Source organism: Agelaius tricolor, unplaced genomic scaffold (assembly GCF_023055355.1).
Source record: "Agelaius tricolor isolate 1412-34295 unplaced genomic scaffold, bAgeTri1.0.p SCAF_3, whole genome shotgun sequence".
Lineage (NCBI taxonomy): Eukaryota > Metazoa > Chordata > Aves > Passeriformes > Icteridae > Agelaius > Agelaius tricolor.
This window is the reverse complement of record NW_027269263.1, coordinates 20,454,823-20,478,676: the sequence shown is the minus strand read 5'-3', so window position 1 is coordinate 20,478,676 and position 23,854 is coordinate 20,454,823. Positions and strand designations below refer to the sequence as shown.

Genomic DNA, 23,854 nt, shown 5'->3' with positions numbered 1-23,854 from the left:
TTACTCTCCACGAGGGCTGAAGGTAAAAGGGCCTTTCTAGAGCCTGCAGCATTGGGATCCTGTTGCAGAGGAAGGATGAGAGGTGCTGCTTAATAGGAAAATATTTAGCAGGTGGCTGTAACAGGTGGCTGTTGTGAGAAGCTTCAAATTTCCTGCACAGCCCACTGAAACCTTCATTTAAAAAACAACAACCACCACCCATGGACTTGTTTTCCTGGCACAAGAGGCTGGAACAGCAGCCTGAGCAGGTGCTGACTTGGTAGGTCATCTCCCTGGTGCTCCTACCTGTAAGCAGTCCAATCGGAACCAGCCCTGACCCCGTGGTTTCTCCAGTGAGCACGGCTGCTACAGCAAACATGTACACCAAGGCAGAGAGACCTCTCTTTTGTGGCACAGAAAACTGCCTGCACATCTTTCACATCAAAGGAAATTTCCATTTACTCTTTTTATCTCAGCCTTATTAATCACATAGACATTTCCAACAAAATATTTGCAGCAGAACATAGGCAAAAAGTTCATTCAGACAGGAGCACAGCTCAGCTGTGCTCATCAAACTTATTTTACCATGTACAAGTCCAGCTTCCTCTGTTTCATTTGCTATGTTTGCCTTCCCACATACTTTTCCTGCTTTTATCTCAGTTTACATTCTCTTCTCTCATGAACTGTCTTTCTTGCTTAAGAAAAATAACAAACAAAATACTCTTCTGGTTTTCCTCTTTATCCCTTCCCATTTTGGTTTCACAGTGGACTCTCTTGGGATACGTTCCAGACAGAGGTTTGGTTCTTTCCAAAACACTGGCAAATGTCAGGTAAGGTCAGAGCAGCACTGTCACCTTAAGGCTCCAGTCCCAGGTTGCTAATATGTGCCTCTTGCAGGAGCAATAGACTCTGAGGTGTGAATGAATCACCACAGTATTAATAAGGATTGTGCTACAATTAAAACCTGTTGGAAGAAAGCGCAGGAAGGCTGGCAGGGTATGTGGTTAGAGGAGAGGAGTGTCTCTCCTTATGAAGTGGCCTGATCTGTGAGAGAGAGAATTTCATGGGAAGAAAATAGCATGGGACATAGAAAATGTCTCCATCCTAGAGCCCCTTCTATCCTTCCAAAATTCCCCATTTTGCCCTTGTATCTGGAGTCTTCACTGATTTGGGAATAGCCACAATCCTTAGCATTGCTCTTTTTCTGTGAGAAAAATGACTTTTACTGTGGGAGGGTACAAAAATGCAGGCTGACCCCTGTGCCTCCCAGCTCCTGCCATGTGCAGTACCTGCAGGCAGCACTGCAAGGCCAAAAGCAGAGGCAAGAGAGACTGGGCAAGGCAGCCCTGAGCTTGCCCCCTGCACAGGGCAGCAGAGCAAGGCCCTGGTGGAGTTATCACAGATGCCATGAGGCTGTCACCTCCTGGTAATTTTGCTGTCATTAGGTGCTGCTCATAATGAGAAATCCTGATTTTACTGTGGCTCTGGTACGCTGTCCATAATTAGTGTGCAGTCCTTTAATACTAATTACCTTAGGTATTAGTTCCTTAAACATCAATTCAAAAAATCACATGAAAATTTACCTCTTCCTCAAATGAGTCATGAGTTAACACAGGGGTACTTGCAAGGCACTACTTAGACTTGCTTAATTAGTTAATCTCTGTAAAGGGGTTTCAAATGCATGAAGAGCTATCAAACTGCTAAGTGCATTATCTTCAATTAATTTTATGCAACTACATCTTCACTACCAAGAGGGTCTTTAGAGTGCTGAGGAAAGGAAAAAGAGACATTGCTTCTAATTTTAAAAGTAACTAATACAGAAAATTGAAAGATGATTTGACATGATGGGAATAATTGTGAATACACCATTTCTTTTGTTTCAGCCAGATCTGAATATGAAAGATTCATCATTTTTATCCCTCCTTTGCCTTTGTTAGTCTCTGGTTTCTTGGTTCCATCTCCTCTTGGCCTTAATGCTCTCCCTCTCCCTCACTGAGTGTTAACCCTCTCTCTTCCAAATTTATTACTACCTTACTTCCAAATTTATTACTGCCTGGAGTCCTGAGCTTACACCCTCATACAAATGGTAAGGGATCTTGTTCCAAAAGAAGCCTCATGGACTTCCCTTCAGAAGAAGACACTAAAGGGCCAGAGCAGAGCTCCTGCAAGAGAACAGGGCCACATCCAGCCCAGGCAGTCATATTCCCTGGACCACTGTGGTAGCCAGTAAGTTCTAACTGAGTCTTTCAAAGTTTTCTATTCTCTATAGAGTTTATATGCCTTGTTAAATATTCTCATTTTACTTCACCCATTAACAATCTGCTTTTGGTGGAGTTCTCTCAAAATGGGTTCTTTGTGCTAACACTCTGTCTAGCTGGCAGCTTTATTCAGGCCAGCTACATTGAATTGGCCTTCCCCAAGAACCCATTTCCTGGGTTCTTTTTCTTCCACTGAGACTAACAAAAGGTAAGAACTTTTTGTTGTTGTTGTTGCTGAGTCTGATTTGTGCTTAGAGGTTTTCACTTGCCTATTCTTTCTTTTTCAATAATGATTAATCATCACTTCTCCTTGCTGACTGCTGAGGTCCCACATGTGAAAAATTCAGGCAGCTTGTTTCATATCAACATGCCTGAGCAGTGGTTATGCAGTAGAGTCCCCATCACAGGGTTTGTTAAGGGGACATGTAATGTGCATTTGCAATAAATTTCTATCACATCTGGGCATTCACTTAGCAGTTATTTGAAAACTTAATTTAATTAATTAATTTACCTTATTTTATCCAAAAGAAACTGGAATAGAGAATAGACTATTAGATGGCTACAGCTTTATTCTCTGCATACTGTAAAATAACAGCTTAACCTGTTGGATGGGACATTTCTCTAGTAAGCCAGAGCTGTGTACACGGTGATCCTCAGCACAGCAAGTTGTCAGGGAAAGAATTTCTGCCACCAAACCAGAGAAAACTCTCCAATTCCTCCCCAGTTCAGTTCTACAAAAGGAACCAGTGAGGAATATTAACTGTTATCCAATCCAGTGGATACTAATTTAGCTGAAGGGTCTGATCTTCTCTAATCAGACTATCTAGCTGAAGTGTAGGTACCTAAGAGAGCAGCCGGAAAATGGAAAGTTGCTAGGGGGTACAGAAAGAAGAGCAGGCCTACAAGAAGAAACAAAGAAAGCTTCTTGCCCTCCCATACCTTCACCACTTGCATGTTTGTACAAAAGCTTACAGCGTTGCTCCCCTTCATCTGGTATATCCACACAGTCCATACACACAGTGTGAGATGGGTAAGCCAGAAACTATTAAGAAAATAGTTAAACTAGAGGAAAGCCAGAAACTATTAGGGAAAGCCTAGATTATCTCAACCTCCACCTCCTTCACTTTCCTTCCCTAACTGAAGGTTTAATGTGGTGGCCAAGGATCATTTAATTTACGTGGGTGTCCCTCCTGCCTCTGACAGAAAGGTGGAATGGAGCCTGAAGAGACTATGACTGCTACCAGATCCAAAATGAAGGGATAGGGCTACCTGAATACTGAACCTGAAGTTAACCTGAAGCCTGACTTTCCTGAGGGGCATTTCTACAGAATAAACCTAATTGCAGGAGTTTATCAATAGTTAGCTAAAGAGGTGACAGGGCAGGGAGCACCCAGCAAAGTCTTAATGAACAGTCCAAGATTTTTGCTCCCTCCCCTTCATGACTGTGAAAAAAAGGGGTAAAAAATTTCTTCCTCAAAGGGTTCTCTTTCATACCATCATTTCAAAAGATCAATTGCCAATAAATTAAGACAAAACAAAAAACAATGTATGTCCTGGTGGCAAGGGAAGATGCACTCCTTCTCTGTCCCTGTCACATCGGAAGAGCAGCTTGAGCAGAGCCCTCTGGGCCGCACTGTGCCCTCACAGCACCACCGGTGTGACGTAGTTGGCAGGGAAGAGCCCCAGTTCCCCACGCAGGCGTCCCTTCCACCAGGAGGGGTTGGAGCTGTCCAGAACCTCCAAGATGTCCCCAGTGCGGAAGCCCAGCTCATCGTGCTCCAGAGCATCGAAGTCGTACAAGGCACGGACCCACAGCGTTCGCTGGAACGGAGAGGAGAGACAGGCAGGGAACAAGGAGCCAGGACTGTGAAAGATCATCTTTGCCACCCCTCCTAAGACCCAGTAAATACATTCACTAAGCAAGGACAAGCAGTGCTGAATTTTAGACCAACTTGCAATTAAACCAGGAAGTGGCCAAGATGGCAGGAAGGAGGGACCAATTAACTGGGACACCCAAGGGATGGTGTTTGGTTTCTCAGCAGCCTCAGTGTATTTGTGGGAATTTGCACCATAAGGTGAAAAGTCAGACTGAGAGCAGGTCCTCAGGAAATTGTGTTCTCATGGCTCTGCTGCCTCTGCCCTGTAAGGGCAGCCAGGACAGCCACATCTGAAGCCAGTTTTGGGAGCAGAGAAGCACTCCTGCCTGAGACCTGCTGGGCTGTAACTATCAGGGAATGGCTCTAGGGAGCTGGCCTGTGCTGGTATGGAAATGTGTCTTCAGCCAGTTGATGACTGCACACAGGCAAGCACACAGGCAAGAGTAGAGAACATTGTAAAGAAGGATGAAGAAGGATATTTGTTCTTTCAGGCAATTTAGGGACATAGGGAAGGGTCTTAAACCTTCTTCAGACTCTCCCCAAGGTCAGGTCCCTGAGATCCAAAGGATTTAGTGTCTGTTTGGGTATACCAGTTTATTTGGAGTGTGCACTGTCATGTGCACTATGGTTAGATTTTTTTCTCTAGGACTTTGCAGTCAATCTCCCAGATTTCTTTGGCCAGAAATCATATTTTAAAGGACATGGCTTGGGCTTCTTTCTGGGAAATTGCTGGCATCCACACCACAGGGCATGGATAATTTAGGAGGTATATCTGGCAGGGACAGAGGGAGAGATCTGTTTGAAGGCAGACAAATTTTGATAAATCTTCCATTTGGGGCCCTGCTTAGACCTCGCCCCTAGTTAATTGGTTGGACATACAGAACTTCCTATAATTGGATTTGTGGCTTCTACACCACTGATGGGATGTGGCAGGCAAAAGCATGTTGTTATTCATTGCCACAGCCTCTGAGAGATAAAAACCACTGTATTTTAAGCTGGATTACAAGAAAGATTCCAGGCTTTTGCCAAGAGAAGAGGCATGCCCCTATTTTTTAACATGTTCCAAATAATCTAATCCAATCTGATCTTTTTCACTCATTCTTGAGAAAGGTCTGCTGTCTTTCCCTTCTCTCCTTGGATCTAGGTTCTCTGGTTATGGAGAGAGACATAACCAGACATTGAAGCTGGACTTTTCTTCAAGGAAGAGGAGCATCCTTAGGTCACACTGAGCTGATGGGGAAATATTTGTAGCTGGCAGTGGAGTCACAGGCTGAGGCAGAGACAGACACCACATTCTGTGTGGGCATTCACACAGTGGGACTTGGCAGAGCAGGTACTGACTGAAGGTCAAGTGCCAGGTTTGGATCCCACAGGGGAGTGGTCTGGGATGTCTGCAGAGACACAACTGCATCACACCCACATCCACTGTGCTAAGAGGCTCTGACAGCCAAGGGTGTCAGGTTGGTGAGCCCCACTTTGATGGCAAAGGAGGTCTGAGAGATGTGCCAGGCACAGACAAGTAGAGCTGGGTGATCTCAGGCCTTTTCAGGACGGCAGCAAAAATTAATGGAAGAGACAGTGTGACTACAAGTGCATTGCAAGACAGGAGGAACATTGTAGTATGGTATAGTATCATGAGGCTGCTCTCCATAGAACTTAAAAAATGTACTGCACATTTAGCTACTGACATCAGTCACTGCCTGGCTGTGGTGGCAAAGATAATTGAAAGCCCTGTGCATTAATGGACATGAAGTTCTTCTAGAAGAGATCATTAGGCTTTCAGAAATTCTTCTGCTGGACTAGTTGCATGCTTGATCAAAATCCATGGGCGAGCTTGTGCTCATTCCAGTGTCCCAGATAGGGATTGTTCCTGTTTTGCTGAGCTCATGCTAAGTTCCCTCTTCCATAAGGCTGCATAAGACTGACCTGGAGAGCAGTTACCAGAACTGTGCTCACATTACACTGTAGTCCTACCCTCAGAGTGTCCCAGGACCAGGTTCAAGGGGCTGGGATAAAGTCATGAGACTCAGAAATGTCTTGTAAGACATGGCCTGGCAGGCAAAATACACTACTTCTCATGCAACCTCCATGTAGGTGACATGGTGCAGACTGCTTGGCCATTGCTAAGGGACCCAGTGACTTGGGCAGAGGAGGCCTCCCAGGTGCATCACCTACCGGTGTCTGCTGGTGCAGAGGGTCCGTGTGTCTCCTCTGCATAGCTCCTGCACTGCCTTGGCCATGATCCCTTAGTCTGTGCATCATGTCATTCCTGTCCAGACTCCCACCATATCTTTCCTAGAAAGAAAATAGCAGCAGAAAAGTCATGTTGCTGTGGTTTTGGCTGGAATAGAGTTAATTTTCTTTGTAGTAGCTGGTATAATGCTGTGGCTTGGATTCAGTATGTGAATACTGCTGATAATACACTAATGTTTCAGTTGTTGCTAAGCAGTGGCTCACTCTAAATCAAGGACTTCTCAGTATCTGGCCAAAGGGATATTCCATACTCTAGAACATCATACCCAGTATATAAAGTGGGGGGAGTTGGCCAGAAGAGGCCAATAACTGGTTAGGGACTGGCATCAGCCAGTGGGTGATAAGCAATTGTATTGTGCATCACTTCTTTTTCTTGAGTTTTATTCCTCTCTCTCTTTTTGTTATTTCCTTTTAAATAAACAGAAAATGATAATAACAACTATTATTATTATTACTACTACTGCTACTATTTACTCTATTTCAATTATTAATTTGTTCTTATCTCAACTCATGAGTTTTACCTTTTTCTTGATTCTTTCTCTACTCCCATCTGCAGGAGAAGTGAGTGAGTGGCTGCATGGTTCCTAGTTGCCTACTGAGATTAAACCACGACACATATATATTCTGAGATGTATAAATGAGGGGATTTAAGAATCATTAGTGGGCCAAGAATCAGGACCAAGCCCACACATCAATAATTTTAGATGTCTGCTTCCAATAAAGTCCCTGTGCTCCAGTTCTGCAAGTAATGACCCTCATGGAAGAGGTCAGCATAGACTGCTCTATTTTGGATTTTACTTTTTAGGAATTGAAAGCTGACTCTCAGCTGTGTTTCACAGCTGCTGGGACAAATGGTCAGAGAGGGGCTTTTTTGGTCTCTGAGACTTTTGGAGAAAAAACTAAGGTTGTTCTAACTCACAGATAAAAACCATGCTTGCCAAGGGGACTTCAGCCAATCTGGAGTTATTATGACCTAGTCCTGCCCACTCCTTGCTCTTCCTCTGTCCCATGTGCTGGGGGAACATCAATTGTGCTGGTGCAGCTGACTGTATCTGAGGACTCACTACTTTACTTTTTCTTGGGCTGCTCCATAGTGTAAAGGACAGCAAGCAGGCCTATAAATCTAGTAGCCAAATTAGCCAAAGAAGAATGAGACAAAATCAAATTCAAAGAAAAGTAGCCATATGACCACACATCTAAGTCATACCAATACAAATTGGCTGAGGCCGATGGAGAGAAGAAGTAGGAAACATCTAGAAAACAAGTTCTCTTTCGTGTGCACAGCTGAAAGACACAGATTTTTGACAAAATGACTGCTCACTCACTACCAAGCAATAAAAATATGCCTGGGCTTGATGTCCCAGCCCCTTGTTCCTGGCAGTACCTGTTGCTGCTGCAGTGTGGGAACAGGATGGTCTACATATCTCTTGGATACAGAAGAATGATCTTCTCCAGCTGCTCCTCCCACGTGGAATCCTTCCCGACCTATCCATTCCAGGCTCCCACCACACCTCTCCTGATGGAAGAAAGATCACACAAATGAGGTCACCTCCTACCACATCCTTGACTAAAGCTGTGCAATCACTGCACATTGAGCACTACCACTACTACCCACTACTCTGGAGGCTCTTTCAAATAAAAGACCCCGCCTCTCTGAACAGAAGAACAAATCAGGAATCCTGTATTTTAGATCTTTGTAGCCACTCTCCATCTGAAATCAGTGTAGTACTGGGAGGTGCTGGGCTGAAAATATGGCTACTGATGTGAGGATGAGCACAGGAGCCAAGCTCTTTCTTGAAATACTGCCCTTAGAATCCGTTTGTCTCTGAACTGAAATTTATATATTACAATCATTTCATCATATGGCTGTAGCATTTAAAATTTGAATTGTGAACAGAAACCCCACTGTGATGGGTGCTAAACATACTCTGCTGTGCCCATCACCATAATAAATGTACAGAGAGTTTGCCAAAGCAAACTTGAGTTCTGTTCTATCATTTGCCTGTCTGCATCTTGGAGCAAATGCATCTCTTTCCTTTCCTGCTCACTGTCAGCCCAAACAGGTTGTTATACTGATATACATGCATATAGTCTTTCTTTCCTTCCCCAGACACAGAGATTCATTGCTGTGATCTCTCTCTTACAGATCCCAGAGCCTCTATTTTAATACCTTACTGGTGCATTTTTAAAGCTCTGTATAAGTGGTCTAGAAAGAGACAACAACCCAGGCCCATTCTTCAGACTGAGAATGTATCATCTCTCATTTTGAGCCAGCAAGAATGACCCACACACAGCCTATAAAGCTTTACTGCTGTAGTCAGCAGGTCACATACTTTCTGCCTTGCCTCTACTTACTTGTGCATCCTGGTAATTTAATACCAGAATCCGTTTCCCAGTAAAGCAGGACTAGGGTTGCTGCAGTGACCAGGCATGTTCACTCCCAATACAGGGAGTGCAAGGTGTAGCAGCCTCTGCTATGTCATTTGCTTGTTCCCCTGGCACAAAACCAGGCATTCATTGGACTGGGATTTGTCTGCGTTCTCAAACATTGACTATACCTTCCCTGAAGGCACATCTTGTTCCCAGATCTCCTATGTTCTTCTCGGTAGTACTTTCCAGTTCCTAACAGCCAGGTTAACTGCTCCAGGTTCTGCCCTCTGTTCCCCAAATTCCTTTTACTGTGTTTGCTCAGTAGCAGGAGATGACAATTCTTCTGAGCAGACAAACTTGCAGGTGTAGTTGCACTCTGGGTGTGTGCAAGGACCCTAAGAAACCAGACTCAAATTCTTCTCAGTCACAATCCACCAGCCAGCTCTGTAGCTGCCCTTAGGAAATCTAGGCATTTCAGTAAGGTAAATCCTGCTTCCCTTGGCATCTCAGAACTTCAGTTCTGAGCTCTTAGCAAAGCTTTAGCAAAGCACCTTTATTCAGATTTGAAGAATCAAAAAATTCTGCTCAATTTTACAACTCTTCATACCACTGAATCCACTAAGAATCTGTGTCTCAGGTCCCACCAGTGTAGTTATGTGGCTGGATTTCCAGGGACACGCAGTCCTCCTCCTCACCATGAGACATTCTCATGGGATGAACTCCTTCCACAGAAAGGTTTTTGACTGAGAAATTCCTAAGGACAGTTTGTGTTTACCTTTTCTTCTTGGCTGTTGTCCCTTAGGAAGATCTGCTTCTGCCTGGAGATGGAAGTTGTCTTGTAGTAGTCCACCAGCTTGTTTAGCGAGTGGAATTTCTCTGTCCACAAGTAATAGCTACCCTTGGAATCCCTCATCACTTTGAAGTGTTGCACATCATCTTCATGCCTGGATCCCAATGGAAAAGAGATCATCAACAGATTGCACTTTTACCTTTTTCTAAAAAGTCTTTTCCAGAAGTGTACCAAGACTTCTTGCTTGGCCAAATCTAGACTTCTGGAAAGTCATGCAATGGCAGTCCTTGTGCCTACTGGACCCAGATGTGGCTCTGTTTCAAAAGACTTGTCAATCTGCAAACACACAGTGCCCCAGGGCTGCCCAGTCACAAAGCACTATCAAAACAAAGCACAGGGTTTTAAACCTTCTCTTTTGAAATAAAGGTCACAGGAGCTTCCAGGGTGAAAAAGTGCAGTTGTAGTCTACCCAACAGCCTCTGCAGGTCCTGTTAACATCCAGTCTGCATTGACTATAAGACCTGTATTACACCTTTACACACCATGGGGATCACCACTATATGCAGACAAAGTCATGTGAAGCCATACACTAAACTTTTAAGATGGTATAAAATCTCATGTAACATCATTACTACAGGTCATTCTCCCTATCAAAAAAGAAAAAAAAAAAGGAATTTTCTGATGCTGTTACAAGCCAAATTAACAATCTTAACCTTCTGCCCCTTATTCCCCCTGTACCTCCCCACCTCTCACCTCTTGTCTGATGTGTACAATTCCTCTTTGCACCAGATGTGATCTAGCTTTGGTACCCACCTCCTTGCTCTGTGCAACTCCAGGCACGCAAAACACTCTTCTCAGAGGCTACATCTGCACAAATAAACTAGATGGGGACAGGCAGGGACTGAATGCTATCCTTGACTGCTACAGCCCCCAAGCAGTTGAAGTGTTAGCATGGTTGTGGTTTAAATGGAAAAGCTCTCCCTTAGATAGTGCTGGGCCATGGTTAGAAAGAACAGGCCAGGAACTGTTCACAGGGAGCTGCTTGAATATAGCTCTTCTGTTTGGTGGGGTGAAGAGGGTGTAGCCATACAGATCTGACCTCTGCCTCACTGCTTGACTTCAGGGCCAGAGAAAGAGCCTGACTGTACTTGATTTGCTGGTGTTAATTAGCGCAAATGTAACCAGAATGTTTTCCTGCATTCCTCCTGGATACTTTTTGAGCTGCCTGAATCAGCAAGTACATACCACTTGGAAAAGACTAATCATGACTTGGTAATCATGACTCTAATTTAAAACTGGTTATCAACTATTTGACTGAAAATTGGGAAACCAAACATCATTGAAAGGCTCTGTTTAGAAGAAAATGCACTGAGAAATGCTGGGCTACAGCAAGCTGCTGAAATGCAGCTGGGCTGCAAGCAATGAAAAACCAGTCCTTGTCCAATGGCTGTTTAGTGACCTGTGGGAAAAAAGTTAACAATGTAATAGTAATCTCTTCATAGGTAGTAGCTGAATTCTTGGATTTGGTAACCAGAGCTGTCAGGGAATTAAAACAAATGGAAGACACATGTTAAGCACAGTGGGAGACTTTCCCTGTACCATTCTGCTCTGCTGTAGCTCTTTCAGAGAAGGAGGTCACCAGGGGATGCAGCTTTGGAATGGGGCATTCACTGTGTCACTTGAAAAGAGGCAGAAACATTTGGGAATCAGATGCCTAATTTGTTCTCATTCACAACACAGCAGCACTACCAGTGACTGGCAGCCTGCAAACTTCTCAAGAGCCTACATCACATTAGGAATTCTTATGAGAGGAGGCTGGGACACCATTAAACAGGAAAAGAAGCAGGAATATGCTGCTAGAAGCAGATACCTGACAGAGATGGAGAAGTCACCATGAGAGTTCTGACTGGCTCGGACGATGAAGCAGCCGACTCCTTTGCTCATGAGGAGGTTCTCTGCTTCATGGCGGGATATCTTCTCATCAAACCAGCTGTCAAGTGGGAAAAATCATGGAGATGTGAATAAGGATGGGAATTAAGGTGAGGAATAAAAAAATTGAGGGTAGGGAGAACGTGAATAAGCAGGGTGGAGGGAAGAAAACAAAAAGATCAGAGGAGCACACATGGCTACTCCCAGTGGCCACGTATATGCTGAGGTACAGGGGTTTGATGGATGCAGATAATTTTCTTTGTGTAGTAAAAGCATGTACATGCAAAGAGAACAATGTAAGCTTTGGTCTGCTAAGAAGCAACACTCAGCTGAAACTGTAATTACAGACACAGTACAATAAGGTGTTAGTCAAAGAAATTTTAAATGAAAAATGTGTATGTATACATATATACACACATAACTCTCAGACATATACATCAAATTGCTTTTTGGCAAACTGATTGAAAATTACTGGGCTGTGATGGATATATTGCATGGAACGCACATAAATTTTTAGTAGAAGCAAGCCATGAAAGTTTTACTACTAATAAATTGGTTCCTGCAAGAGTTGCAATATCACAAAATCACAGAAGCACAGAATACATAAGCACACTTACACAAATCTAGCCAGGCATACCAAACAACAGCATAGGGCACTGGACTAATAATAAGAAAGTCACCATAAATAGTAAAAGAATATGATGTCAGTAGGAATTTTTCTGTAGAGAAACACAAAATCATATACATTTGCATATGTCCACTTCATAGCTAATAAGATCTACAATCTGCAGTCTTTGACTTCACCTAATACATAATTGCCTGTATTGCATTAAAATGAAGGACTGTTAAGTTCCTAACATCTCTCATTTCTGCTTTGGAGTTCCTTATTATCATCACAGTTTACCTATGTATCATTAGCAAAGAAAAATCAGATGAGCCTTGATAAACAATCTCAATGGTTACTTAATCAGAAAAAAGATGGGCAAAAACCATCCATCAAAAATAGGAGGCAACTTTCTTCCCTACATCTAGTTCTGTCATCTGGGCTGAACTGCTTCAAACTGCAGACCTGGCACTTAGAAAAGTGTCAAAGTGGAAATATTTCTTCACAGCTCTTGCACAGAGAAAGCAACACAAGAAAAATGTGTGTGAAAAAAGAAGCTGCCAGTGCTCCTGAGTGATGGCACAGCCCTGTGAAAGAGTGAACAAGAACAACTGACTGGAAGATCTCATCCCCCTGAGGTCCAAAAGTACAAGCCCTTATTTGCACAGCAAACGAATAATGTCCTTCAGCTCAGCCAAGCAGGTTGGCTTATGTCCAAAAAGGCCACTAAGTGCCACCTCCAAAGGGGACAGAGGCACTTATTTGTAACCTCAAAATCCCTGTGTGCTCCCAGTCTGACTGCTCAGGGCAGCAGTGCGTTACAGCCACAAGCACTGGGCTTGGTGCATGCTCTGCTTGTTCACCCCTGAAATGCTGCAGCACTTGTGAAAAAAGAGGACAATGAGAGGTGCTTCTGGGAGCTTTTCTGCTAACTGAAAGGTTGTAAAAATCCCATGCACTGTCATATTTATGGCAAAGGGCTGGAGAGCACATTTAACATGCATTCCAACACGCATCAGTCCTCTCTGAAAGTGCAGCTCCATCTCCTCAGCGGGAAGAGAGAAATGCAGGTACGCCTGTCCCCTGACAGATCTGCTTGAGTGTGTGAGAGAGCAGGGCGGCATGGCTGGTCTGTCAGCTCTGCCGATCCAGAGTACCACCAGCTGTCACAGCATTGCACTGACCTCTAGTGCACCGACAGAAACTCACAGGCACTTCGGGGGCAGGGAATGCGGCGGCAGGGTGGGAAAAGGGAGTCAGTGTCCTTTAGAGCCGAAGGGGAGCAAATTTTTTTATGATTCGCTTTCAGAAAGATCTCTTGCTCTCACTTTTGTGCATAGCCTCTGTCTCTGCTCCCAAGACTTCACATCATGACTATTCTCCTTCTCTCTGAGGACCTCTAAATGCAATTCCTGCCACATCCCAGTGTCCCTGTGCACAGCAGCAACAAAGGAGTCACTTGGGACTGACAGCGATCATCAGATCCATTTAGCTCCAAAAGAGCAGAGGACGCTTTGGGGTAGAAATACTCTGTGCTGGCAGAACTGTGTGTAGCATTACAGCAATCCCTGCCAGCCCCAAAGTGCAGGATGTTATGCCCAGCATTTCCCCTGTCCTTTCCTCTCTGCTCTCAGTGGAAATGTGCCATGGTGGTGATACCATTTCTGTCACACTTACGGAGGAACATGGAAATCAATGAAGTTCTTAGGAACGTAGCCCTCATGACTTCTGAGCTCAGCCTTGTACCACTCTTCCTGGGAGCTCAAAATCTGCAACGGAGAAATGGATGGAATAAATGCATCTCCTGAGACAGGCAAAAGTAACCAAGATTCAGGAAGAAACCTAGAATGTCTTGTAAGAATAAAATAAAATTGTACATGTTCTCTGCTCCCCACCCATGGTGCAACAAGGTTAGTGGCTGATGACCACTTCAGAGCAAGCAAGCAATAAAAAAGCCCAAGTAGAATTAGAGAGATGGCTTGTTAACTTTACCCCTTTGTCTGACTGCCTGTCTCGGTATCTCTGATGCCTGTGAAATGGAGAAAATTCAGCTTTGAAAGACTTAGTAGGGGTTTAATTTATTCTCTGCGCTGCCTTTTGTAGCTGGTACTGTAGCATCTCAGATTCACAAGGGAAGAAGAAAATATCTTTGAAAACTCCTCTGACATATGGGTATGGAGAGATATGCAGCTGTGTCTATGTGTGTTATGGCTGCACAGATGTTACCATGTGCTCTCACCTGTCATTTCACAAGAGATTCTTTAGTGGGTTAAGCCTTCAGCTGCTCTGAGCTTTGCCAAGGTAAATATAAGAAGGAGGCAAAAAGTGTTTTCAAGACACTATTATACTTAGGAGATTGTAAGATAGCTAGGATAGCTGGAAGTGAGTCCACATCACACACTGGAGCAGCTTCAAGTGTGCTCATATTAATGTTAACTGTAATGGTCCTTAGAAGCATCACTGCTGACCAGGGAGGGCCCAAATTCATGACACCCGGGCTGATGGCCCAAGATCCAGCCCTAAGCTAGAGGAGAGAGGACAGGAATACAACCACAGTGGGATTTTACTGCAGATGTTGTGGTCTTTGGTGTTTGACATTCCAGCTCCTGGGACAGGATTCTGCTGTATGAAATAGACCATGTTCCTGCTCTTTCTGGTTTTGGAGAGGAGCCTAAAAGCATGAGCCATGATAGTTTTAAAAGGAAAAAGCCAGTGGAAATGATTTAATTTAAAATCTATTGTTAACAGTAATAATACTTACTTTGTGAGCCAGTCTCATGGTTTTGGGAGCCTAAGGCACATTTTAACTGCTTTGTATTGGCAACAGGATGTTACTGTCTCTGGAGCCAATTCTTCATTGCCTTCCCTGCCACATAGGCCTTTTCAAACATTTGGATTCAGAAAAGTTGAGGATTAGAAAGCTGTGGAATTTCCTACTTGTACAGTCGCTGCTGTCCTCATGCCTGGGTGCTGGGTTGAGGATCTTTTTTCACTGCTGTGGCCAAACATAGGGGATGATGGCTACCTCCTGCTCATGCCTGGGCCCTGCTCTGTTGGAAGTGAGGTTTCCAGAATGACCCACCAGCTGTTTGCCACTGCAGAGCTGGCAGGTTTCTCTCAGTGTGTCATCCTCTCAGAGAAGGATGGGGGGGGGGGGGGGGGGTAAGAGGGTGGATTTCCTCCTGTCACTACTGGTTGAGGGCCTCATGTTTCCTGTTTTGTAATCTCTACATCAATATTTCACCTTATCTCCTTCATATATCAGCAGGTTGTAGCAGGCAGCACAAGGGGGCTCATGATGGGGTACGAATGTGTGTGTGCCTATGCCAGAACAGAGTTGTTACTCAGGCTGATTTACTGCTACTACAGCTTGGGTGGCTAAGGTGCTGTTTTGTTTACCTCAAGGACATTGAAGCAAGAAGGAGTTTGATTTTTCTGGTAGTGAATTCTCTATGGCAACCAATAATAATAAAACTGGTGTGTAGTGTGACACTTTTTATCAGAGGATTCCAGCATTCTTTGAAAAGAAGCTCTAGCTTATAATGATTTACAGGAAAGGGAACTGAGGAACAGAAGGAAAAGTGACCTGGCCAACACCATCACCCCAGCCAGGGACTTGATGGAAGTTTCCTGAGAAAAAAGGCATCAGTAAAGGTCATGTGATAGAAGGGACTGACTAGGGAAGAATAAGAGTGGTTATCTGTGCTGAAGAGAGGCGGTGATTTCTCCAGAACCTTCTTGTAGCTCTTTGGAAAGATTTGGTACTAATGAGCTCTGGATGCTATCAACTTTGTCTAAGTGCCAAGTATTAAAAGGCCAATGAAATAAAAAAGGGTGGTAATGGAAAAGGCAAGGCTGAGACTCAATATCTGATTATTAGCTGGAATATCTGTGACTGCACAGAGGGGTAGCAAAGGCTCCTCGCCAAACAGGGCTGTATATCCTGTGGCTGTACATCATCCCTTTGGACAGTAAAGGAGCTAAGGCCATAGGGAGGAGTAATACTCAGGCATTTTCAATGGAAACAGAACATCTAGGGCTGAGAAGTGGATAAATAATTAGGGTGAAACTTCAAGTGACTTCATCTGTGGGACTTTGGTAACGTTAACAAGAACTGTTCTATCATAACACATACAAATCAACTTTAAAGAGACTTCCAGAAGCTCTGTATTGTAGATGACCAACTCTATTCTGCCATTACCCCATTGTGAAATTCCTGCAAGGGTGTATATAATGTTATTAGACCAGGACCTCTTAAACTATTCCACTATGTGTGTAACAGTCTGTCTCATGGAATTTTCCTCTTCTATTTGCAATTGCCTAAGATCCCTGCAGCATCTAACAATAATTACTAACAGTGAAAAGTTAGATATAAATTCTAGAATGGATGAGAGTTTCTTTTAAACAGTTCAACAACTGGAAATAAGGAAGACAGCAATCCCTCTGGACAGCACTGATCCCACCTGTGTTTAGACATAGTCAGCATAATGTAGTCACTGTGGATGGTTTACCTGGTTAATGAAAACAGACAGGACCCTCAAAATCTGCCACCAAAGATCTTGGTCTGTGCCTCAGCAAAGGTACATACCCTTCCCTGCTGACTACCAGAGGACTGCAGGGCAACTAAATCCATAGTTCATGGACATAAAATCAAGAAAAGTGGACACAGACTCAAGTAACCTGGGAATTGTTGTCCTATTGCAAACCCTATGGGAGAGGAGTATCCTGCATTTGTATCCTAGTTTATAGATGTGTCTACATCTCTTTGGTCAAGGCAAAGGGAAGCACAAGAAAGATCTGGAAGCAGTCTCAGAAAAGCTGTTTAGTCAAGCTGGAGACTGTACTTACCTTCAACATATCCCCAGCCTGGAAGCTCAATTCGTCTTCTCCAGAAGCAGTGAAATCAAACTTCGCAATGGCTTCCATACTGTGTCTTGGGGGCAGAGCAAAGCTGGAAGAGGTAATGTCAGATACTTGTCAGCACCTAAGAGCTACTGGGATTGTGGAGTCCAGCCTCTGGAAAGCTGACAGGCAGTGCTGGGATTCGTATGTGGAGAAGCACTCACCACCTATGGGCAGCCATTAGTTACTAGACATGGAAAGATATTAGCAGGTAGAAGAGAGGGCATGGGTGAGTTGTAATTAGCTGAAGTCAGAAGTACAAATAACCAATAGTGGATGCTTACTCCAACAGATCTCTTTCTCTAGAGCAATCTCATGGGAAAAACGTGCATAGACCAACTCTGTCACAGTGCCCAAGAAAGCAAGCAACTCTGCCCTGCAATAGAAAAATGCATTTGTCCCCTGCAGTGACTCACTCTTTGCCTCAAGAGTGAGTCAAATTGCTGACAAAACAAACGAGGCTGCAATAAATATATATTTTTTTCTTGGACACAGGCCACAATATGGAAGGTTGAAAGAGTCTCTTTTTTGTGATGGCTTAACAGGGGTGACCACAACTTTCAGGTAGGAAAACACTGTTTGCAGAAAGGCTGCATTCCCTATTTTGAAGCTGGCAGAGAGTTAGCCTATCTCAGTGTTGGTAACCCAAGAGCCCAAAATATATCAGACAGCCTGCAAACCACAGCCTGCTTTTCAGCACCAGAGCAATGTGGCAGGGGAAGTGGCAAGATGGGCTTTGCTCCTTCACCACTTCCTGCTCACGTAACTCGGATGTACCCCAGCAGGACCATTTTTATAATCAAGAGTTACCAATTTCTCATGGCTGGGTCATGTACCCCACAGCCCAGTGGCGAGGCTGCCAGTGACAAGCCAAGAAATAGCCAGGCACTACCACCTTAAGCAAGTGCACTGCTGGCAGATGCACTTGCAGCACAGCTTCTGAAGACCATCAGACAGCTACAATACAGAAATAGTTTTTACAATTTTTAAGCTAGGTTTGTCTGGGAACAAAGATCCTGAAGCCACAGGTTCCACTACCTAATCTCAATTCTCACAAAAACACCCAGTATTCATGTCTTGAGATGAAGTGCCAGCTTGCCTGATCCAAAACATTCTTAACCAGAAAGCTCTAGAAAGACACTGTACAAACAAATGAACAACCCTTATTAGGGTAAGATATTTCTTATTGATTAGAACTGACACAAGATCCCCAAAATATAAAGTGTTGATATTGAGCAAGCTCCAGAATTTTGCCACTTCAAAATCAAAAGGCTGCTGTAGCCCTCCTTCTCGGCAATACATGCTGTAATGCTCCTGCTCTGACACACGGCCCAGGGATTTAACTATCTGTGTAACCAGGATCCAGGGCCCAGCTCTGATACAGCTCAACTTAAACTGCTGAGAATGAGCTGGAGAAAGCCTGCAGGGCAAAAGCTCTAGGACTGCACCAGCATTAGCCCAGGGATTCCAGAGGAAAACCACCAACATGGGAAGATATAAAATCTCAGAGGAAAAACAAAACCACAGTTTAGTTGTGATAGTCAGTCTAGCTGAGTACCTGTCATGAATCATTTGGGTCACTGAGTTGAGTTGTCAGTGCCATCAGTCCTGACCTAGCTGGTGGCAGATGGCAACCATGGAGGGTGACTCCATTTCTGATTGATACCTGCAAAGAATCTTTGGGTGCCTTTACACAGGTGAGGAGTATGCTAACGTGTAGCCTAATATTTAATTAAATCCTAACTAGGTTCTGTGTGTGTTAACTGTATACAGCAGTTATTTATTGACTAAATTGTCTATTTCCTGCTTGCAGAGTCCCTTTGCACTTGCTAAAGATTCCTGAATGAAGTGATTCACAAGAGGGGCCATAACATCACTGTATATTAGTTCTGATATTTGTTACAATCACTTCTAACTAAAAAAAAAACCAACCTATTTATATGCTTCCTAGTGGACTCTGTTAGCACTCTCTTTTTTGCTGCTTATAGGTGAATTTATATCCATGTGACTGATGAGAGCTATGAAGCACTAAGGCAAATTTTTTGGCAGTCCACAGAGAGCTCTGCTTATTCAGCATGGATCTGTTCTAGAGCAATTGGGGCTGCTTCAGTGCCAGGGCCTCCCAGGTAGGTCTGGGTACACAGCTCAGCTGAGATCTGCCCTGTGCCTGCTACTCTAACCTGCTGCCTTGGGCTTCCAGCACACAGCAGCGCTGAGCCCTGACACCCTAAGGCACATTGGTGCTTTATTCTCAGGCTTCAGCTTTCCCCCTATTCCAAACATTTTCATCTCCTATTCTCCCTGTTGACCTACTAATGGTCTTTAATTCTTACTTCTGATACCTTCTGCAGATTAGGGTCCCCCTCTGTCTTACTCTTATTCCAAGACATTGGTGTTACCCTGCAGGTGCAGCTGAGGCCCGATCTGAGAACTGTCCTCTATTCTTGCATAGATGTTTTTGGAGCTTCAGTCTGTCACCCTCCACAGGCAGTGTCAGTCCCATTGTGTGCTAACAGAGCACAGGAGGGGAATTAAAACTTGGAGGGGAATTAACCCTTAAGGGAACTGGTTAAACAATTATACTCTTTCATGGAAGACAATTGAAGAAAAAGACTAAAAGAGAATTACTTTAGTAAGGGTTGTTTTTTGGTGTTTTATCTTGCAGTGGTGGCCTGCTGCAGAGAGATCAGAGCCAACAGTGCAGGTGGATCCTGGAACTCCTAAATGCAGACCATTAATCCCAGCTTGAGGAAAAGAACACACTTAAAAACAATTTAAATGCAAACTATTTAAATACAAATCCTGTCTTTGATTATATCTCTTAGATACAGGAGAAGTAGTGGGGGTTCCCTCTACAGGGGCAAGAGAGTAGGAAAACTTTAATTTTTTTAATAACCCAAATGTTAAAGGTGCTATTGGAATGTGGCCCCCTCCGAAGGAGAAGAGTTTGTGAAACAGTTAAAATCCTCCCTCTCACTTCCTTTCTAATTTCAGCAATCCCAGCCTCAGGGAGAGACCAGGAGAGAGATACCTCTTCAAACAATCTAACACATGGATTAAATATGCCTTTCATTGCCAGCGGCTGGATTTAGAAGTGGCTCAAACAGCATCCACAGTGTTGGCTGTGTAGATAAATCAGCAATGCAGTAATGCTCTGGCCTTAAGCTCTTCCCCCACCAGCTACTAAAGCAACACTAGCCAATAATCGTGTCTTTGAACTCCAGCCTACCACTTTTCAGCACCTGAACTTCAAACCAGTTCTGTTTTTCTGATCCTGTTCCTCCCTCCATGTGTAACTTGAGAATCCCCATTCCACATGGGTCAGTGCTGGGCCCTCATGAGAACTCCCCTGCCTGGAGCCCATTCTTTCCCTCTCTGCATGCCTGTGACTCCCAGCACCACCCCACAACACAGACAGGAAATTTTTCACTGTTATCATAACTTCCATTTCTCACGCACCTTTTATCCCAAATTCCGCTTTTAACCGCGTGGTGCAACTCCTTTACCCTTTTGATCGCCAAGGACAATTTTAGACTGTCCATAATGTTCTCTGTGAAAATCACCTTTGTAGAGAGTTTAGCATGAAAGATATGCAATGTTCAAAGAGGGATTTTTCAGTTCCAACCGTGAGCTGACCAGCGGCCTTCATTTTGTGCTGGCTTTCTGCATGCAGGTGAATTTTCTCTGTGGTTCACCTTTGTAATAGGGTGGATTCAAGAGGCATAAGGCTACAGCAGTTCTGTGGGGCTGGTGCAACAGAAGGTTCACAAAATGAAAAGTGAAAAGCAGCATGGCTTTCAGAGCACAAGGTAGGCATTTTTGTTGGGCGGAATGCCATTCCCTGAGCAAGAACATCAGTGTCTCTGTTGATGGAAAGTGCCAAGGCCTAAAACATGTCAGTAAGCAATACAGCCTGACAGCAGAGTCCCAGAGAGTTTAACACCGTTACCCTACACCATGTTGGTTCCAAATTCAGCAGTGAAAGTGCCAGGGAAGGTCACCACCTATGAAGAGTTCGTCACTCAGGGACTGCCCAGCCTCAGCCTTTCCTAATTTCACCTACTTACATCAGAAGGAGAGCAAAATTACAACAATGCACTCACTTAATGAAACCATATACAAAAAGTTTCTACATGTATGCCTGTAGCATAAAAAATTGCACACATCTCCATTCTGAAGCTTCATCCAGTGAGGTTTTGCACCAAGATATAAGCACGAGCTGCCGTGTCTTTGTTCGGCTCTGCAAGAACAACCTGCTGGACTGATGAGCAACCAGGAACAGGATTCAACCCTGAGCATCTGCACAGGAACTCCAGATGACATTTCAGCAGAAACAATGGAGAAGGGACCTGTAATCTAAGAGAGCTGTTGCAGATAACAGCTTTGTTTTCACCAGCTAAGCCACATACAAGTGGCATGGGAATATTTAGCTCCAAAAACACAAACCCTTTGCTACTGAGCTAACGTTGCAGCTTCGCTGACTGTCAGTGATAAGAGGGTAAAATTTATAAGGGAGAACAAGTCACTAAAACACTCAGAAATGATGCATTTAAGTCTTGGCTATTCTGCCACGCAGAGCAATGCATAGCATTTTGGCTGAGCCTATGTGCAAACAAAATAAGCCTCCTAGGAACCGGATTCACAGAACAAACAAACTTTCAGGACTCTATAACCAACAGCAGTTGGTAAGAAATGCCCCAAAATAGGATGGGGCTTAATTTCCCTAGGGAACCCAGGTCTTCTGTGCTCCTTCCCATCACGTCAGAGTAGAGTTGTGCAGCAACATGGGAAGCAACTGCAACAACAGGCTCAAAGAGAGGAGCACCTGATACAGTACCAGGTATGATATCACAGCATGAAACTGCGACAGTATAAAATCCCAAATCTTTGCTGTGCTGGAAGGATTGGTGTGGGGGGACTGCGGTGGTGGGGAAACACCTCCTTCTGTTCGCCTACCTCCTCCCTCACATCCCAGCTGGTCAGATGTGGCAGGAGCAGAGGGATTTGTCCTGCAAAAGAAAGCTGATAAACAAGATGGCCTTGGGATCCCCCGCTCTGCCCCTACTGCGCAGTCCTTCACCTTTCCTTCCCAAGCCACCCTTGCTCCCTTTACCTGGTCCCAGGTGCTCCCCTCGGTCCCGGAGCCGTGGCCAGCCCGTCCCTCGCTGCGCTCCCTTCCCTGGCTCCGAGCAGCGGCTGCGGGGCCACCGAGGCCCGGCCCCGAGCCAGAGCCCCGGCCCCTCCCTCAGCGCCCGTGTCGCACACCGGCAACGGGCCACGTGCCAGGGGACAGCGACAGCCCGGGGTGGGCACGGGGACACAGGACACAGCCGTGCCTGGCACGGGACAGAGCGGGCATGGGCAGTGTCCAGTCCCTCATGGCAGAAATATTTGGTACCCCGCATATTTCAAATGGTGGTGCCGGTTCAAAAGGAGCTGCCCCTGGCTGCTGCTTCAGCCCAGGGTGGTTTAACAGATGAAGAAAGGAGGGTCCCTCAAAAAGTGCAAGTTCTACCCAAATAAGGAAACAGAAATGAGCACAGATCTGCTAAGTTAACTGAGAAACCGTAAGTCTGTTGAAAAGCATATCTTGAGGAACAAGTAGCTAAAGACATAAAAACATGCAATAAAATAATTTTCAAAGACAACAGAAACAGGAAGCCTGCCAGAGTGTGTCTGTAGGGCTGACAGATGATTGAAATGTAAAAAGAATGCGCAAAGAAGATAAGGATGAAGCACAAAAGCGAAATGAATTCTCTGCATCCATGCATCTCCCATAGGGATATAAGAAGGTTCCCACACTGGAGTTTTCTTTGCAGAGGAAAGCCAGGAGAACTATTTCAGGATGAAGAACTGGAATAAAAGGTTTCAGGAAAAAACAGTAAATGAACAAGGGTAAATTCACGGATTTGATATTTTATCAACCTTGACTGAAATCCAAACTGAACATGAAATAGTGAAAGTTGAGCAATTAAACGGTGGCTTACAATGCTAGACTTAACTAAGCCTCGGTACTAGGAAAAAGCAGCAAACGCAATGCCAGTGTTTGAGATGTGTTTTGAGGGGATGCAAGGTGCTGGTGTGACTTCTGTGTGCCTGAAACCGATTAAAAGATTAATGATGAAATGAATTACTGGTCCTACGAGAGAAATAACATACCAATTCCTCCTCACACAGATTTTGTAGAAGGAAGTCATATGGCACAAATCTGAGTTCTCTGAAAGAGCTGATAAAAATGTGGATATAGGTGATCACTTGATATAAAATTTGCATTTCTACATCATTTTTAATGAAGTCTTTCATCAAAGAGTCCTAAGTTCTCAAAAAATAGGAGGGAAGGTCCTATAGATGATTAACAACTGATTAAAAGTTATGAAACAATTTGAATGTACTGTTCAAAATATTAATAAATGATCTGGAAAACATGAAGTGACAAAACTTACTGATGAGAAAATATCCAGGGTAATACAAATTAAATCTGATCACAAAGCCTTGCAGATGGTTTTAAAAATACTGTTGAAGTGCAAGATGAATCTCAGTGCTGATGGCTGCAAAAGCAATGCACGCGGGACAAAACAAACATAACTACATGAACACAGGAATGAGCTTAAATTAGCAATTACCACTGGGAAAAGACACCTTTAAGATGCTCTTTGAGTCCTACCAAAGGGTCAGCTGAGTGGAAGTCAAAAAGGCAGGTTAGGAAGCATCTAGAAAGTGACCAAAACAAACCAGAAGACAACATGATGTCACTGTACAAATCCCTGGGGCACCCGCTTGAATATTTGTCACTTGAATACAGCAGCTGCTTCTCATCCCTCCATCTCAAACAGAGACAGTAGCATCAGAAATAGCAGATAGAAATCAACTAAAGATGACCAAGGGAATGGGA

The 23,854-nt window shown here is 44.2% G+C and overlaps 1 protein-coding gene across 3 annotated transcripts in view; it reads right to left on the bottom strand.

Moving 5' to 3' along the window:
- Positions 1-413: 413 nt before the first annotated feature.
- Positions 414-23,854, bottom strand: part of GRAP2 (GRB2 related adaptor protein 2) — a 101,914-nt gene continuing 78,473 nt past the window's right edge. For 2 of the 3 annotated variants that reach the window (XM_071422925.1, XM_071422926.1), the window contains exons 2-8: positions 16,909-17,011; positions 13,738-13,829; positions 11,398-11,517; positions 9,513-9,681; positions 7,752-7,883; positions 6,290-6,409; positions 414-4,058 (exon numbers count right to left, since the gene is read on the bottom strand). In XM_071422925.1, the coding sequence (XP_071279026.1) occupies positions 3,879-4,058; positions 6,290-6,409; positions 7,752-7,883; positions 9,513-9,681; positions 11,398-11,517; positions 13,738-13,829; positions 16,909-16,986 (891 nt within the window). In that variant the 5' untranslated portion in view covers positions 16,987-17,011 and the 3' untranslated portion in view covers positions 414-3,878. Of the gene's footprint in view, positions 4,059-6,289; positions 6,410-7,751; positions 7,884-9,512; positions 9,682-11,397; positions 11,518-13,737; positions 13,830-16,908; positions 17,012-22,075; positions 22,196-23,854 lie in introns of those variants that run through there. The other variant, XM_071422924.1, reaches the window with a different exon arrangement.